This window comes from Anopheles moucheti, chromosome 2 (assembly GCF_943734755.1).
Source record: "Anopheles moucheti chromosome 2, idAnoMoucSN_F20_07, whole genome shotgun sequence".
NCBI classification, from domain to species: Eukaryota; Metazoa; Arthropoda; class Insecta; order Diptera; family Culicidae; genus Anopheles; species Anopheles moucheti.
Genome location: NC_069140.1, coordinates 93,418,306 through 93,436,515, shown reverse-complemented (window position 1 = coordinate 93,436,515; position 18,210 = coordinate 93,418,306). Strand labels below are relative to the sequence as shown.

The following is an 18,210-nucleotide window of genomic DNA, read 5'->3' as shown; positions in this document are numbered from 1 at the left end:
CTTAAGATGTGCGTTGCCGTTTTTTTTGGCTGCTAGACAGGAAAAGATCAACTCTCATGTTTTCGATGTTGCTCTCGGTTCGTTGCCGTTGCCTCTCTGTCCAGGTCCAGCAGTAGTGTGTGTGTAAGAAAGAGAGATGATCGGTGATCCTGGTGGGATCGGTTTTTCCGCTTTTCCATCAGTGAAACATTTTGGTGAGTTTATTTTCTTTCCACCTTCTGCTCTTACTCGTGAGAGCGTGACACGAGTCAGGAAGGCCCGAGATCGTGTGAAGATGCTGTGCTCTGGATTACCGAGTTTGGTGCAGTGTTAGTCGGAAACAGTTCACGAACGCGTGCGGATGTGCGATTTTGTAACTGACGGTTGTTGGATCTTACACCGTTGGGATACTCCCCGTGTGGTTGGTGATCATCAGTAGACGGAAGTGACGGTAGAATAGGAACACGACCAGTGAAGAGTGGAAGTAGTTGCTGTGTACGGTTTAGTGGTTGTGTGATTGAGTGAAAGTTAATTGGCTAAATTGGGACTTTAGACGATCGCCGGTGATCTTACACACGTCGGATTAGGACATTTTGTGGATAGTTGCTATTTATTACTTGTTGCAAGATTCGGCCGAACTTAGGTGTGAATAGCTTTTCATAGGTTTGTGAACTGAATGAAGACATTCGCGATATTCGTGCCTTTGCGGTAAACTATGTCCGGTGAACGATCGTCCAGTTCTCCCATGCTCATACTGGACATTAGCGGGGCTGGCTCCGGCGGTACTACATCCACCTCACCGACGTACACGATGAAGAAGCCGGCGAACACTGTCGCTTCGGTGAAACTGGAAAACGAACGGTATGCCGATGGTGACAAACAAGATCACCTGAACACGACCTATCAACACCAGCACCACCATGTACGCACCATACCCGACCTACAGCCCATCCATCATAATGGTGCACAGCACCGAGAGTCGGACCATCTTGGCGCACATCAGAACCCCGACTTTAACGTGCTGATGGCACAACCATCCGTCGGGCATGATGTGTCTGCCGGTTCGCCGGCTAGCGTTCCTACGTCCCAACCGGTCTACGTGTATCCAGGTAGCGCACCCGAAATGACTCCCACCGGACGCGTTTCCTTTCCCGCACTCCAATGCTACGGTGTCCAGAGTGTCCTGGAGCAAACGCAGCCACAAACATTGGAGACACTACCGTCGATCCTTGCGACGTACACCTCAACGTGCGAGAGTGCGAAGAAGCGCCGTATGCTTGATGCGGACTATGATTACGAGTTCGATCAAAGTTCGCTCAGTCCGGAGGGATATCAGCCCGAGAAGCGGATACGGTACGATGGGAACTACGGTGGATGGGCCTACGCTCCGACAACTCCTATGTCGCAAGAGTACAGCCATGTTAATGGTCATGTAACCGCCGCGTACGGTGGACCACTTCCAACAGTGATGCCCAGCCTGGATGATGAGTCGTCCTCTAACGGGTCCTGCCATATTAACTCGTGTCACTGTGAACCGTCACCAGCGAAGACGATGATGTGCGTAGCGGACAATGGCACTTACGACTCTTCGGGCGTTGTATATTACTACCATGCAGCTGGTGCAACAAACCAGCAGGAGCAAATGCAATCAAACCAAACCCATCCACTTCCTGCTGTCGATACAACACCCACCCATAGCCCCATTGGGGCGGATAGCTCCCTGTCGGTATGTTCCAGCTCTCCCGTCAAGCTGGATGAATCGAGCTGCTCCGTCGGAAAGTATGGGCAGGATCGTGTCCAACCCACAACGGTGGCCATGTTGGAACCGACCGGTGGGCAAGAATTATCACCCACCAGCACCAGTGGCGTTGGAACTGGTGGCATTGATACTGCTCAGAATAAGAACGGTTCGGCGTTCGGCGGTGGACGCAAACCACGTACCGGACGGATTCGCAAACGGGCTGTCAAGGATGCGGTAAGCTATCAGGAGGTGCAAAACCAGCGGGTGATTGCAAATGTACGCGAACGGCAACGAACGCAGAGCCTGAATGAAGCGTTTGCCTCGCTGCGCAAAATCATTCCGACATTGCCGAGTGACAAGCTGAGCAAGATACAGACACTTCGGTTGGCTTCAAGGTGAGTTGTGGATTTGGTTGGTTACTTATGAAAGAAGATTATCATTAAGCACACTACGCCCTGACCCCCCCCTGATGTGATCAATCTATTGTGTGAATTTATTGTGAGACATCTTGTAGGCTTTAATAATATTTTTAATTTCTTCAACATTAATACCATGCTACATTCATGCAGCGTAGTATCTTCAGGTTTAATATTTTTATGAGCCTTGCCTCGTGTACGGTTTTTTGACTGACTGTCAATTAATTGTAGTATTCCACTTTTTGATATTGAGTCTCTCGGATTAAATCTCACCAGGGCTGAGTAAAGACTCGAAACTAATCTTAAATTCTAGTATTAGTCTCGATATTTTAAGAACAAAGATGTAAACTGGAAGAAACATTTATTTTTTTCTACAAGTTTGAAGTTCATCTCATCTGTTTTGAAATTATTTGAAAATGAATAGGATTTTGTGTTTCAGTTTTTATTTGTTTGACAACTTGTATTGGATGTATTTTTGAACAGAAACAAATGAACGTAAACATGAGTGTACTTATATAAATTGTGGAAAAAAAATTAGATGATTTAAATCGGATATATTTTTGGGTAAAATAAGACGACGGAACAGTATTATTTCTGTTAAGGCTCTAGTGAATCGCCTAAAATATGAATTGTTCTATCGTTATCATCCCTTAATGGTCCCTGATTAGAGCAGGGTCTTTTGGAGAGGAATTTATGTGATGTTTATAGAAACTATGGGATTTTTAATGAGAATACAAGTAACATCGATTGGAATGTCTGAAAATTAAACATGAAAAATATTTTTAAAAACTGAACAAAGCCTTCTTACACTCTTCTTCGGTCTGTTATTTTTACTTTATTTACCCACAGCTAGATAGTCTGTCCTGCGTGCGGGAGATTGGTTTTGATGGGATTTTTGTACCGTTCTTGTCATGTAAAACCAGAGTCTTCGCGTGTTTTTAGTAAATTTCAATGCAATTTCAGTGCAATTGAACAGTAAAAATTTCAGTGTAAGACGGATGTATCCCCAGTTCGGACGAATGTTTGAGAATAGACATTTTTTTTTTGCATTCCAAATGTTTATTTGATAACAATACTTCATGTTTCATCGGGGCATTTGTGCATTTTACCAGTAAAATTGATACTAAAGATCATTTTCTTTTTTCATATGCAAGACACACTTGTTCCAACTCTTTTCCATCGCAACTGTACCGAATCGATGAAAAATGATCACTTCCATGATCATTAATAATTTCCATACCCTGGTCACCATCAAAACGCTCATTTGTAACTATTCCACACGGTGCGAATGTTAATATTTCGGTGGAAAATTAATGACCAAACGGGAATGGAACAAAGATTAAACACGGCGCAGTCGTAGCGGCGTAGCGTCAGTGGAAACGTATTCGGGGAAAAAGAATAGAAGGTAGAGAGCTAATGTTAGGCACACGACGGAAGAACCAGTATACGGCTGTTGGGCGAGAAAAAATAAATAGTCCTCTGCACACCGTCCCGCTGTCACAAAAGTGGAGTGGTGGAGTACAAAAAAAAAAGCCTTTCACGATCGCCAGATCCAAACTGTGCACGGAATATGATCAATGGATTTTTATCGTGCGAATGACATGCAGATGGCGGTGTAACTTTTTCTTTGGATATGTTGTTTTTTTTTTCTTTTTCAATTGCACCTTAATTATTTTCCAATAAAAAAAATATATATTTTCTACCCAATCGATGGAAGGTACGAGTAAGATATGTTTTGATTTATATCATTCTTTGCGCGCTTGAAACAAAATATTTTAAAATAAATTACGTCGACCCTTCACAGCTGCGAAACGGTTGGTCTAGCGCTGTTAAGCAGCTATAATCGTTCGGAATAGGAATGAGATTAGTAGATGATTTATAACACGCACACACCGCGTAGCTGCCGGGAAGCAAACGAAGGTTTTGAACGATTTATGAACGTAACGATTACGCTCCGATGAGTGCGGAATGTTTCAAGGATATGCGTGCGTACGGGCGCCATTTGAAACCATATCAAAGCAGCGGCACACTCGCCAGACGGCTTAACATTCGGCCGCAAAGTCATCGATTTCACATTCGATTAGTGTCAAACCGGTCAGACCAGGATCAGACGCCGCGTACGCTGACACAAAGCGACGCCTGATGGAGACGCCTGGTGGATCGTGAAAACAGTGAGAAATTATTTAAATAACAAACACAAAACATTAAATAATGTTGTTTTTTTTTTAATACAATCATTTCCGTTTCCGTTAAATGCCCACCATCACCCTGAATTCTCATTTTGGCCACAATTTTGCACTCGAAAACATTACCAAATGGGTTACAAAAATAAACAGACTTTGCCTGCTCGAGCGCCACACCGAAAAAAGGGTGACAGTTTTTTGTTGGTTTTCCTTCGGTTTTCACTCATCTCCAGATCCCGCACACAAAAGAAACTGATGCCGCCTGGTATACCCGGTGCACCCGAGTGTCTTGGGACGGCTTCGCATCGTGTGACAGACAAGTGGGACATAAATTAAAAACGAAGATCCACGAGGTGACACGATGAGTGGATGAATGAAATGCTTGCCAAGAAGAGAAACAAAAAAGAGATGTATAAAAGCATAAGAACCAAGTCAATCTTATGTACAGAAGTGCGAAGAAGAAGAAGCACGAGCGTGTGTGAGTGTGCAGGAATTTGTTGAAATTTGAGACACCAAACAAAACGAAACCGCAAAGAGACACACAAAAGAGCGGGAATGGACATAAAACCAAGCCTTAGTTGAAATTGGTCGAGAAACGAAAGCGAAACAGAACGTTTCTGAACGAGAACGAACAGAGAGAGAGAGAGAGAGAGAGAGAGAAAGAGAGAGAGAGAGAGAAAGAGAGAAAGAGAGAGAGATAGAGAGAGAAGGAAAAAAAAGAGATGGAGTAGCTGAGTACGCTGGATACGATCAAACGACATATTCACTGTTTAATGTTTGCTGGGGGGATTGCATTTTTTTTTTACTATTACACTTGGGGTAACTTCGCTGGTAGAGAATGAATTATTACTTCATCCTTTTGGAGTTTGCGTTTTTGTGTATGGGTTTCTTGTTAAAATAATTTCATAATTAATTAATTAATTATGTTTACAATTTACATAGATTTATATATTTTCTATTTTAACATTTTACTTCGTTTGATATTATTTTACTTTACTTTATTTTATTTTACTATTTTGATATTAAAAATACTGAATAGCATTCCTTTTTTATGATTTATGAAAGTATCTGATTGGAGCGGGTCTGTGGCATGATGGTAGCGGCGCCGGTCTTCACACGACCGGACCGGAAAAAAATCCCATCCGGATTAATCCAGCGTACGTAAGATTGACTATCCTGCTACGGGCAATTAAGAGATTTTTTTTGCGTGATAAATAGACGCTGAATAGTTTCGTGATTATAAAAGCGGCGATCGCAATACTGCCGACAGTCTTTGTGTAGGATGAATAAGCCTAGTCAGAAAGTCCAAAGTGGTTGTTGCAAATTCGGATTGAAAAGTATATTTTTAACAGCCTCGTAATACTGAGAGACGTTCAAAATTTATTACTCGTCTTTTCTCGATTGCAACATGAATAGGGCGCGATCCTCGCAATGCAGCCCTTTTTATTGCCTTGCTGGTGGCGCCCTCTCCCGTCATTTCTTTTAAGCTCCGATCCTCCAGATGAGCAGGTTGTGTCAAAAAACTTTGACATTCTCCCGCCCGGTGCAAAACTTGTTGTTTATGCAGCACTTGTTTACAACCTGCCGTCTGTCATTAGTGTTGTCTACTCGTCTGTATCCTGTGCTTTCGTACCATGTGCTTTCACATCAAGCACTGCTAATTTAGTTGCCGGTCGTTGAAGCAATCCTTGTGCAGTCTGCACGGTCGCCTGCCTCACTTGTCCATCCTTCGCTTGTTTGACCGCTATGATGCGTCCCTTTGGCCAGGTGTTTTTCGGTAAGTTTCCGTCCACGACGACAACTATGTCTCCAACGGTGATCGGCTTCGATGTTTCGAACCACTTCCCTCTCTTTGTTAGCGTCGGTAAGTAGTCCGCATCCCACTTTTTCCAAAAGATCGTGGTTAACACTTGTGATGTCTTCCAGGCCACCTTCAACGTCGCGGGGTTGTCGTCGAATATGCCTAATGACCGCTCTGTATTTGCTGAACCTAAAAGAAAATGGTTAGGTGTCGGCGGTGATTCCGATTTCTCGTCGAGCGGAACCTGTGTCAGCGGTCGAGAATTGACGATCATCTCAATTTCGGCAAAAGTTGACGACAATACTTCGTCGGTAGGGAGTCGCGAAATTTTCATTTCCCTAAGTACTTTCTTCACCGACTGTACTAGCCTTCCCCAACATCCTCCAAAGTGTGACGCGCCCGGTGGGTTGAACTTCCACGTGAGCTCGTGGTCGGTGAACTCTTCCACCAGTTTATCGCCATCCACCTCGCTCCAGGCTTCCTTAAGCTCGCGTTCAGCTCCCACGAAGTTCGTTCCGCGATCACTCAGAATTTCGATCGGTTTACCGCGTCGAGCTATGAATCGCCGAATCGCCAGAATACAGGTTGCTGTCGTTAGCGTATGGGCGATCTCGACGTGTACAGCCCTTGTGGTGAGGCACGTAAACAATACGCACCAACTCTTTTCGCTGCGTCGACCAACCGCTACCGCCATCGGTCCGAAGTAGTCTACCCCCGTGTAGGAAAACGCCCGTATGTTTATCTCTAACCGCTGGGGCGGGATATCTGCCATTCTCGGAGCACTTGGGCGAGCGTCGCGATTCTTACAGTGCTTGCAAGCCCGACGGACGCTGTTATATTCTGCCATCAGCCTGGAAATGCAAACCCTGGAACGAAGTTCATTTAGTGCTGTTTGATGATGAACATGCCTGAACCTTTGGTGGTGACGTTCCAGCAGCAGTCGTGTTATCCGGTATCCTCGTGGCAGGATAATAGGACGTTTCGTCTCTTCGTTGACCCAACCGCAATTGGCTAATCGTCCTCGCGCTCTTAGTAAGCCGTGCTCATTCAGTTCGGGATACAGCTTGTAAATCGGGCTGCTTTTGGTGATCCTCGATTTCCAAAGGTGTTGCAAATCATCCGTCTTTTGTAGTAGTCGGATTTCGTCTAGGAAGGCATCTCGTTGGGCTAGTATGAAGACTTCACGTTCAGCACTTTCTAGTTCAGTTTGTGATAGTGGACCTCTAGTAAGGCTGCGTCTCTTCGAAGATAAGAAATTGACGTAACGAAGAACATAGGCTACAGTCCTTACCAATCGCTGCCAAGATGAGAAGTGGTCCACCACGATCCACGGTTTTCTATACAGTTCGTGATGAAGTAGGGTCTTCCGTATCTCCTCTGAGGTTTCTGCAGGGGTCACTTCACACGTTGGCCAATTAGCTTCAGGTTGCCAAAGAAATTCCGGGTCATGAAACCATCGACACGCAGGATCAAGCTCCGGCTTCCTCTGCCACTTTGTACCTTCATCTGCTAGAGTGATGGCCTCGTCTTCCGTTTCCACGCTGGCGAGCATGTCGTCTACATAATGCTCGCGCTCAAACCTTGTCGCGTTTAGGTTGTTTACAAATTGCGCGCTGCTTGGTGAGCAGGCGGCTCCAAACGTCATTTCGGCTACCGCATACACCGTAGGGTCACGGTCCGCAACCTCTTCCCGATCCCAAAAGAAAAGCTGTGAGCGCTGATCTTCGGGGTTCATCCTTACTTGAAAAAACATTTCCTTTATGTCACCAACTATAGCGACTCGATGCTCCCGGAATTTATAGAGCACCGTTAAAAGCCCTGCTAACAGATCCGGACCCGCCAATAGGAACGTGTTGAGGCTCACACCACGTACCTTTGCTGCTGCATCGAATACCAGACGTAACTTCCCGGGTTTATTCGGATTGAATACCGGGAACACTGGAAGATACCAGTCGCGTTCGCCCCGGGCGGTGAGTTCCGTTGATGTAAGTCGTCGTACATACCCCTGATCTTCATAACTCTGCATTTTCTCGACCACGGAGTCGGCGAGAGCTGGATCTGTTCTCATCTTTCTTCGCAGGCACCCATTTCGTTTAAGAGCCATCTCCCTGGAGCACGGAAGACGTACATTGTCAAAGCGCCACAGCAGACATGTTTCATAACGACCCTTCATCAGTCTGGTCTCGGTCGTGAGCATCTGCAACGCTCTTTCGTCGTCCTTAGACAGCATTGGAACAGCTGTCTTTGCTATGCCCAGCGACTCAATGGGGAAAAATTCCCTCATCGCTGCATCTATAGCTCGCTTGTCATCCGAGCCACGCATGCATATGTGGTAGTTGCGATGTATCTGCGGAAGAGAAGAGAAGCTTGCGCACGGCCCGAAAACGACCCAGCCTAATTGGGTTTTCACGGCGGCTGGTTCATGTTCCCTACCTTCAGCGTATTTGAGCGGTCTTACCAAATGGCAGTTATCTATGCCGATCAACAAACGTGGACTCGCGTTGGTGTATGATGCTAAAGGGAGGTTCCGCAGATGGTGATGAGTTGCGGTTATCTGCTTGGCCGACAGTGACTGGCACGGCAGTGCTAATTTCCGGATGGTATGAACCTTTGGCAACGTAAATACCTTTTTAGCATTGCCGACTCCTGCGATTTTCAGTTCTAACTGAACTGAATCCTTTTCGGTGCGTTCCGTATTGCCGGTCCAGCGTATGCACAAAGGATGCGGCTTCCCATCAAGGTTCAACTCCTCAATCAAACCTTCCTCGATAAACGTTCCCGATGAACCGCTATCAACGAACGCGACAGTTTCAACCACTTTTCCATTCCCGTAAATAATAACGGGAACATACTGGAACAGAACTCCATCGTTGGCTGCTGTATGAGCGCTTATAGTTTCCACTGTTGCTTTGGAAATCGTCTGTTGGTATCTCGGTGGCCCATTTCGATGCAGCATGTTGTGATGCTGCAAAGTGCAACCATCTTTACCACATGGTTTCTGCACACTGCATACACTCACATGACACCGTAAACACTTTCGGCACAGCCTTTCCTGCTTGATCACGGTCCACCGTTGGTTGACGTCCATTCCTATAAACTTGGTGCACTCTGCCAAGCTCGAACAATCTCCCTTACAAACGACGCAATGGTTCAGCTTCGCAGGATCGCTCGATGCTTTTTCGCTTACCATCGTATGCAGGTAGGATGCAGACTTTGCTTTTCGCGTTTTTTCTTCTGACGTCGATTTCTCATTTTTAGGCTCGTCAAATGAGGGTAGCGTGTTGAAACTGGCCGCCTCAAGCTCTCTTTCCATCCAATCGCTAAAATCCGGAATGGTTGGTATGCCTAGTCGTAGGCAGTGGTGCGACCAATCGCGACGTAGCACAGCTGGAAGCCTATCCACAATTTCCTGCAATAACGATACGTTATACGCGTACCCGAACATACCGGAAGCCGAAATCACCGCAGCCATTTCTTGCACCGCATTTCCGAAGTCTACGACGGAATCAATCCGCTCTAGCTTTGGCGAAGGAAGCTGACGAATTTTCCGGATCAAGCAGCTGATGATAAGTTCAGGGCGTCCAAAATGGCGCCGTAGCACGTTCATAATCTGAGGAAGATCGTTAGCCGTTAGTCTAGCTCCAACTATATCGCGAGCCTTACCACGAAGGGCCTTAGATAGCCGTTCGATGTTTTCCTCGTCGGTATATCCGTACATCGCCGTAGTTCGCTCCATATTAGACACAAACGTGGACCATTCCTCTGGTCGTCCAGAGAACGTTGGAAGGTCCCTTAAATTGCCTTGACGGGCGTAAAGTTGACTCTGGTTTAGAGTCGGGATGGTGTGATGCCCGGTACTTTCGTGCCGGTTTGTAGTAACGTGTCCGTACGACACGTTTCCTCCGAACCTACTCGTGCTGTGTAATGGTCCAGGTTGACGAGAGTAAAGGGGGGGCGTGAAGGTAGTCGCAGGTGTAAACCCAGCATGGCTCCCTTGAAATTTGCCTGCACGCTCCGTCGCAGCCGTCCACTCGTTCACTTTTTCTGCACGCACTTTCACAGCACTTTCGATATTTCCACCGATCAACACAGCACTGCTACCTTGGTTTCGAAGGCTGAGGCGCGTCCTTTCTAACGCGAGCCTTTGCTGTTCCAGCTCAAGCTCTTTCATCCTCAACTCAATCTCCATCAACCCGATCTCCACTCGGTTTGGCGGTGGCGTCCCTCCGAGGCACGCCAAATCTCCATCGAGCATTGATGGCGGATTGCGCTGCGATGACGCCGGGATACGATCCATCGGACGCGACAAACGCTGCGTGGTAGTGGCTTCGATTTCCAACGGCGAAAATGGCCCTGCGGAGGCTGACGCATTTTTAAGAAGCTCGTTTCGCGGAGGCTCGTCTCCTAGCGCCGTAGACGTGGTAGGACGATGACCTTCGTTGACCGCGATTGAACCCGGGATCGCACTAGTCGTCTCGAACGATGGCGGCGTCCCTAGCGTCGAACCTGTCGGTTGGATCGATGAAGTGAATGGTTCCGGAGTTCCAGTCGATGTGGTTGACTGATCACTTTCCGCGTTCATGACGTGATTTTCGTGTGCACTTATTTTCCGCGTGTGAAACCGTGTTCACTTTTTAACTCGCGAAACTTGTGTCCCGATTGTGCGAAACGCTTTACGACCGAACAGTGTTACGTACGTTTACGTTGTCGCTATCTTTCACGAAAGCACGATGAAATGCACGTAATAAATTTTGAAAATGTTGCAAATTCGGATTGAAAAGTATATTTTTAACAGCCTCGTAATACTGAGAGACGTTCAAAATTTATTACTCGTCTTTTCTCGATTGCAACATGAATAGGGCGCGATCCTCGCAATGCAGCCCTTTTTATTGCCTTGCTGGTGGCGCCCTCTCCCGTCATTTCTTTTAAGCTCCGATCCTCCAGATGAGCAGGTTGTGTCAAAAAACTTTGACAGTGGTGGACCCAGAACAGTAATAAACTGCTACAAATCGATAGAATTGGAATTGAAAAAATGGTCGTTACTTAGTTGCGCAGTTTAAGGTTATGTTACATAAAAATGAATTTTAGTTCTTCCTGATCGCTCCTGAGCCCCATTCTTGAAAATTATTTATTAAGCTGACATGGTCGTAAGTGTGATCGATCGTGTTTCTAGCGTCAAGTGGCTGCAGGTTTGCGATCGGAACGCATCAAACACGGTAAAAGCTATCAAGTTGCCACCGTTACGCAGACAAAGGCACACTTTTGGAGGTTCGTTCGAACGTAACACAAAGGCTAGCACACACATTCCCACTTTCTTGGGGCGCATTTTTCACCATCCCCCTCCCTTCCCACCCTCCCTACCCTGATGGACGGGAAGCCTCGATTAATACGTGGCCACATGTGTGCCGTCAAAGTTCGGTGGGAAAATCGGTCGATTCCCGCGCTTGGATGCGATGATGTCATGAAAAACAAGAAAGGGCAGGACCTCCACAACCCCTCCTCGCTTCTGCTCACCGTCGAACCCCTCCCCCCCTGGCGTTGAACAAAGGCTAAACATAAACAGCAAACATAACGGAACTGGTGGAAATGTTTGATCGGGTATGGCGATCCGGGAGGGCGGATATGATGTGTTTCGTAAAACCCGATTCGCGTCCCCAGCAGTTGGGGTTGTTGTGTGCGTATGTGTTTTTTTGTTCTCCTCCCCCCCCCCCCCCGACATGGGACGCTTCCACCCTTCCGTGGAATGAATGAGTTACGCCATCTTAATCCGGGGAGTTGAGTACATATCCACCGCGAACACGATACGAGATACGCGAAACATGTGTGATGTTGTTTCGTGAGGATGAGCTGAGAAGTCGTTAGTGTGGCAAAAACGACGAACAGCAAGAAGATGATCACGTAATTTAAAAACATTTATTGACCTATAATTTACGCGCAACAGTTTATGCTTACGATTTATGAAATTATGTTGGGATAACATTTATTTTTTTCTACAACTTTTTGTCACACCTGAAAAATTGCTATAACTTTTAATTTTCATTTAACATCATAACCATTTTATATCCTGCATCCTTCTTCGCCATGTATATGTGAGAAGCTTCGTTACTCGTGGCAAGTTTCCAACGGTAAATAGAAAACGCTCGCTTTCAGGCGGTGCGTGAGAAAGTATGCTACTGTTTTGCGTTGTTTGCAAGAGTTTTTATTTCTGCCGGTCTCTGGTTTTATTCTCATCATGAGTCCGGATTTTAGGGAAGGAATTCCTTTACGCGCCACGGTACAAAACCTCACTTGATGATTGACGGACAGGGGACGGACGGACGGACGGAACGGTGTTGAATAGCTGGCTGGCAGTTAATTAACATCACATTTTATGGTAAACGCACAGACACCGCAAAACGCGACGAACGAGAATGTAAGAGGAAGAAATAATATATAAGCTGCTTGTGCAAACATTCGTACTATGCGTGTGTGAGCAGCTTGCCTTCTCGTAAGTTGCAACAACATTGCATCGATCGGAAAGTGGTTTTCGAGATGAGGGATGAGCACTTTTAAGAATTTTGCTGTCTGAATGCATTGAAACCGGGGTATTGCATATCTTTTAATTTTGTATTTCATCGTAAAGTAATGCCCAAATATGTTCAGTTTATAATAACCGCGTTTAGGCGGTGTATGAACCATTTAAAATCAAGTTGTTGTTTGCTTCTGGCCTGCATTTTCTAGCTTTCTTTGATTTTATTTACCCGCATCCGGCATTCAGTCTTCCGTACGGAGGATTGGTCCGGATGGGATTTTGAACCGGTCCTGTAGTGTGAAGATAACAATACACCACCGGGCCGCCAAAATCCCAATCCCATCCCAAATACAAAAACTAGTCGCAATAAAATAACCCGGTTGTGCTTTTGGTCACAAGAGTTAACCAGTTGAACATTATCGTTGATTTAGGTAAAAATGGATACTAACTTTACCATTTTCATTTTATTCAACTTGTAATTATTTTTGTGCCAGAAAAAGTACTAAGTTCGTTTACCAATTTCTAATTTTAAAATTTGATCAAAGTGATATTCATCGGAAACTTTAAAAAAATCGCAATTTTCAGGCTAATCTTGAATTTCATAACAAACTACCGTCTTTTGAGCTCTAGAATCCACCAAGAGTCGAGCAGAGAAGAGAAAGAAGCTTTCGTCTCTTTCGATTCATTAAATTCCTTGAATCGGGTGAAAAAAAGGATTCAATTTGAGCGGTATTCCAGATCTAGGCATTTCACGAACGGCCGTACAGGGGAAATTAGATTCCTGTACTACACTAGTATACTTCGCATTATGACCAAAAATGCAAAAACACAAACAGGTTATCAAAAGTGTAAAATTAGTTACACGAAGTTAAAAATGTCCTTCATCCAAAAAACACTTTTTATTTTTTATTTATATTTATATACGTTATTTTGAGAAGGATACAAAAGCCTCGTGCTGCATTTTTTATGCAAGTGCGTTATTTAACACAATACTAGTTCTAACAAACTTTATATTGTTAATTATTTAGTACACCTAGACCGTGACCGATGATTCAATATTCAAAACAGTAAAGATGGCGGTTTATAACTTAATGACGTCCAAAACTTAACTTAATAATGAAGATAACATAACTTTTTATGTACTGTTATTAAAATTGAACAGACCCTTGAAAAGAAAGAAATCAATTTCTTTGGGTATCGAAAATCATCTAAAAAAAAGTATCTAAAAAAGAAAGCATTAGTGCCCGCCAGCTTCGCTAGTCGAACTATGAGCATGAACGAATGAGAAACCACAGACAAAAAGAACACTTGTTCAAACAAAACATGACATCATATCATAATTTTATTCCACTTTTTCTTCCCATTCCCACTACCACTTTGAGGCATTTTGGTATTCTTCATCTTAGCTGAAATAATGAGACAAATAAAAGCCTTGCGTTGTATCGTTCACCAGACTGTCAACACTCGATCACAGTCTGGTTCGTTTCTCGGTGTGCGGGACCAGCGTCTCTAGATTCGTGCCGTGTCAATGTGTGTCAAGGGGACCTAGGACACTTGAGGCACCATTTCGTTACGATTTCGACGTTTAGCTATTCCCGGGTGTAGAGAAGGAGATAAAAAAGGGCAAACGAATCATAACGAGCAAATACGCCCGTAACGCGTGATCGCCTCTTTAAAACGATCATCTCTTTCCCGAACGATCACGGGGGAAAGTTTCGTACCTTCGTGCCCGCCGTGCGATCGTGCACGCTCAAGTAGCCGACCGAAGTCAAACGATGTGAAGAAAAGTGTGCATCGGGTGAAATTTATCACCTTCCGGAAAACTCCTTTCAAGATCGAGATTTCCCCGACCACGCGGGGAAGGGAGTTTGGATGTGAGACTTGGGTACCTGGTAGTTGTGTCTTAGGTAAGGGAACCGGTGACACTGGCAAACGAGAACGGCAGAGATCGAGGTCGATCCTTATGATCTCTATGATGGAAAGATGAAGATCGTCCCGCCGGGAATACAACCACTCACAGCCAGCGTTGCAGCAGCATTCGTCCGCAAGACAAATGGCAGTTGATTTCCGCGGGAAAATTCGAATCAAGCGTGGAATGAGATTTTCTTCCCTCGCCGGCTGCAGCAGAAAAACAAGTGTCAAAAACGGGACAGCCCCCCTGTTTCAGTGCACGCACCAGCGGAAACAATAATCTGCAGCTGGTGAACGTCGCGCGGGCCCGAAACAAGATCAGCTTGATGATTGATCGCTTTACACCACCCACCATCGGTTCCGTGTCGCGCTCCGTCGTCACGGGCGTATGGGTGAAACACGATGAACGATTTTTAATTGACTTTTTCGGGAAGTAGTTTGTCCGCGCGTAGGACGATTTTTCACACGCGCACTTCTTGGCCTTTGTTTTCCCGAACCCCGGGGAGGGCGAAAGAAAATTATGCGTTTTAATTAGCTTTTGATCGGTTTATTTGGTTTGGTGGAAAATGGTGGTGAGCACTATCGATCGTGCGATCCTCCCGCGCTCCGTTCGTGGCAGTGGGAATTTATTGTTTGTTAGAAGGTAGTCGAGCTGTCCGTTGTTTATTATCGTTTGAGAATATTTAATTTGCGCTCACTAGCTGGAAAAGTGGTTCGACAGTGCTGTAGCATTGCTTGTTTTTACATTAAAGAAAAAGAATGAAGCAAGCGATACTTGCTCGCTGTCTGCTCTGAGTCGTGCGTACGGAGGCGTCTGTTGGTAGTCGGCTTTAATGGCACTAGTTTTGCTGCTGGCTGCTCCATTTCCGGAAGCTGTTAAAAGTGTCTCTTTATGGGGTGCAATAAATTTGGTTCTGCATCTTACGCGCTCTGCGCCGTCTGTCCATAGGGCTGGTGACTTTGTCCAGCTTTGTCCGCCGGCAAAGTGAGCTATGAAAGACGGCGAGGGTTGCAGTTCTGAGACAAATATGACAGCATATGAAGAGGTTTGTTGGTTGCTTGCTGAGTCATGCCGACTGAACGATAGGGTTACGTGCTGGAATGCCAGAATAGCATAATTTACTTTCATAAAATGAAAGTTGTTTGAAATAATGCCCGAAATAATCGCTAGTTGAAGCAGAAATGAGTTCGTGCGTGAAAAATTGGTTGATTATTCTTTGTTAATTGCTGCTAAGCGTGTTGGCCTTCGATAGCCAATAGTAAATTCTCTACTTTCGGGTAGTTTTTGGAACCAGTTACGGGAAACAGGGTGACTGGTTTTTTCTTTTGTCAAAATCTATTAATAGTTTTAATTTACGATTTGGTTCCTTTCGTTTGCGATTTATTTTTCATAATTTTTTCTTTGTTTGGGATAGTCGTATCCTCATTGGTGAATTTAAAAGAGATGAATTCCAAAACAGAAATGTCTTGGCGTCTCTTTAGGTTTGGGTTAAGAAGCTCAAATTAAACCACATCCAGTTGGAATACACATCCAATAGTATTTCGACGGTGCAGTTGACGATGATGAGGTAATGCTAGGGGCTATCAGTAGTTTGCTCCACATCTTCGATTCATCATAATTACGTAATAACGTAATACGTATCGTAATACGACACCCAATACATTATTAGACGATGCCCTAATTTCAAATATTTTCGTGAGATCCTCGGAGGACGCAAACCCAAGGGTCATCCAGAAAATTTGTTATCACTTCGAATCTTCATAGTGAAACGCTAAACCCGTGTGGATTACTTCCAATATATTGATTTTCAAGAAGACTCGCTGTTGCCTGAACTAGTAGCGACATCTACACTAACTCAGTTATACTCCTCATAGTATGTCTAGATGGTCATCCTTATTGCACAAATCCCGAGACAGATTATAAAATCTTCCGCGCAATTACCGAAACTTCCCGTTAATTTTGTTTTCCAAGCAAAAAACCCATCCGTTGTGGAAACCCACGGAAAAATCCCAACCCTACGAAAAAAAAACCCTCATCCATCGCGGGGTTTTCGTAGCCATCACTTTTCGATCCAATAAGGAACTTTCCCGCCGGTTATACCCAAGGGTCACCGTTCGTGCTAAAAGTTCATTAACCATCCCGTTTCGAGTCGGGGTTTAGATAGGGGCTGTACAATGTAACAGGATTCAGGTGGGAAATCCTGTTATCCTTCCGGGGGCCCGTGTACCTGTGTTCGACTTACGTGTACACACTTCAAAGGAACACGGTGAATGTGTTGGATTGTTGGAACTACCCGAGACGTAATTTCCCTGCACTGCGAGCCCCATAAGCACGGTGTTCGATGGGCGTTTGTTTGTTTGTTTGTGTTTATTTGCCACCTGAAACGTCCCTTTCGGCAATACAAATGATCGTATTGTTTTTTTCTTTCTCAACGTTCTCCGCTTCTTTTCTCTCCGTTTTTTTCTCCCCCCCCCCCCAGGTACATTGACTTCCTGTACCGGGTGCTATCCAACAACGAGATGCCGGCGATGCGCGAAGAGCACAAAAATATGGCCGTATCCGGTGGTAATCTGCAGTTCAGCGGCAGCGGCATATTGGCCCACGAGAAGCTAAGCTATCTGTTCAGCGTTTGGCGCATGGAGGGCGACTGGAGCAATGGATCGTCCGGGGGCGAAGGTGCTGAGGCGGGCGGTGACAGTGCGATCGGTGGTAAGGAATGACTAGACGGTCGGTTCCGGTTTCGATGAACCCGGAACAGACGGTAGGAATGGAAAGGAATTCATGGCAGTGCCTTTTTTTTCTATTGATAAGCATCAACGTTAAACGTTACAATTTTTGTTCGCGGAGTTCCATTTTGTTTTACAGCACAGCCTGTTCGGTTGTCTGTTTAGGTTAGATACAATGAAAAGTATTAGTACATTAACAAACAAAAAACAAGCAAAAACTTAGGACCGTCATGATCCATCTGTTTTTCCATATAGCTGTAGGACGGTTTGATGAACTGCTGTACTACTCAGACAGTACCACCTGTGCATACACGTAACGGCTAGTTTCCAAAGAGCATGAAAGTTTGGATTTTGATTTCTCCACCCTATGTTGCAGTGGAAATGAGCAGGCAAAACAAAATTTCTCTAAAAATTAAGCAAACCTGCGTACCGAACAGAGCGCAAACACATTTCCATACGTATAAGAGTTAAGAAATTAAAAAAATAATTAACGTTAAGAACACAATGGAATCCAAATCAAACATGGCGGAACGATCATTGAGGAGTAATTTAAATGAAAAGCAAACGATTTATTTGATTTAAAAATGATAAATTATACAACGGTAATGTTAGGCTCATGCAGTAATAAACATTTGTCCTATAGAGTAGGATTGATGTGTTTATTATTGGTTTATAGTAGAGTCAGCCATCGTTTGCTTCGATTGCAAACAATGAAGCTGGTCGCGCATCAAGTGCGTATGCATTATTTAAAAAAATGACTGATGATCGGATGTGGCAATTAAAATATTTTCTCCCATCCGGAGAAGAAGGCACGACGAGTGTCAACTAGAAATCTTATTGCAGCGCCCTAACACAAGATGTGAGCTCATAGGGCAAGCCTTAAAAATGACTTAACTAAAGGCAACATACTCTCATTGTCCTGTAGAGGGATCGAAGCAAAC

General features: G+C 44.9%; 1 protein-coding gene across 1 annotated transcript; it reads left to right on the top strand.

Moving 5' to 3' along the window:
• The first annotated feature begins 694 nt into the window (after positions 1 to 694).
• On the top strand, positions 695 to 17,263 carry LOC128296748 (protein twist). Its single transcript, XM_053032232.1, has 2 exons — positions 695 to 2,115; positions 17,023 to 17,263. Exons 1-2 carry the CDS (start codon positions 695 to 697, stop codon positions 17,261 to 17,263), a joined length of 1,662 nt encoding a protein of 553 aa, XP_052888192.1.
• The last annotated feature ends 947 nt before the right edge of the window (positions 17,264 to 18,210 follow it).

Excerpts from the sequence above, each read along its gene's own strand:
- LOC128296748 (XM_053032232.1), top strand. The coding sequence starts at position 695 with ATGTCCGGTGAACGATCGTCCAGTTCTCCCATGCTCATACTGGACATT. Across the intron at positions 2,116-17,022 it reads ACACTTCGGTTGGCTTCAAG|GTACATTGACTTCCTGTACC; the intron begins GTGAGTTGTGGA and ends CCCCCCCCCCAG.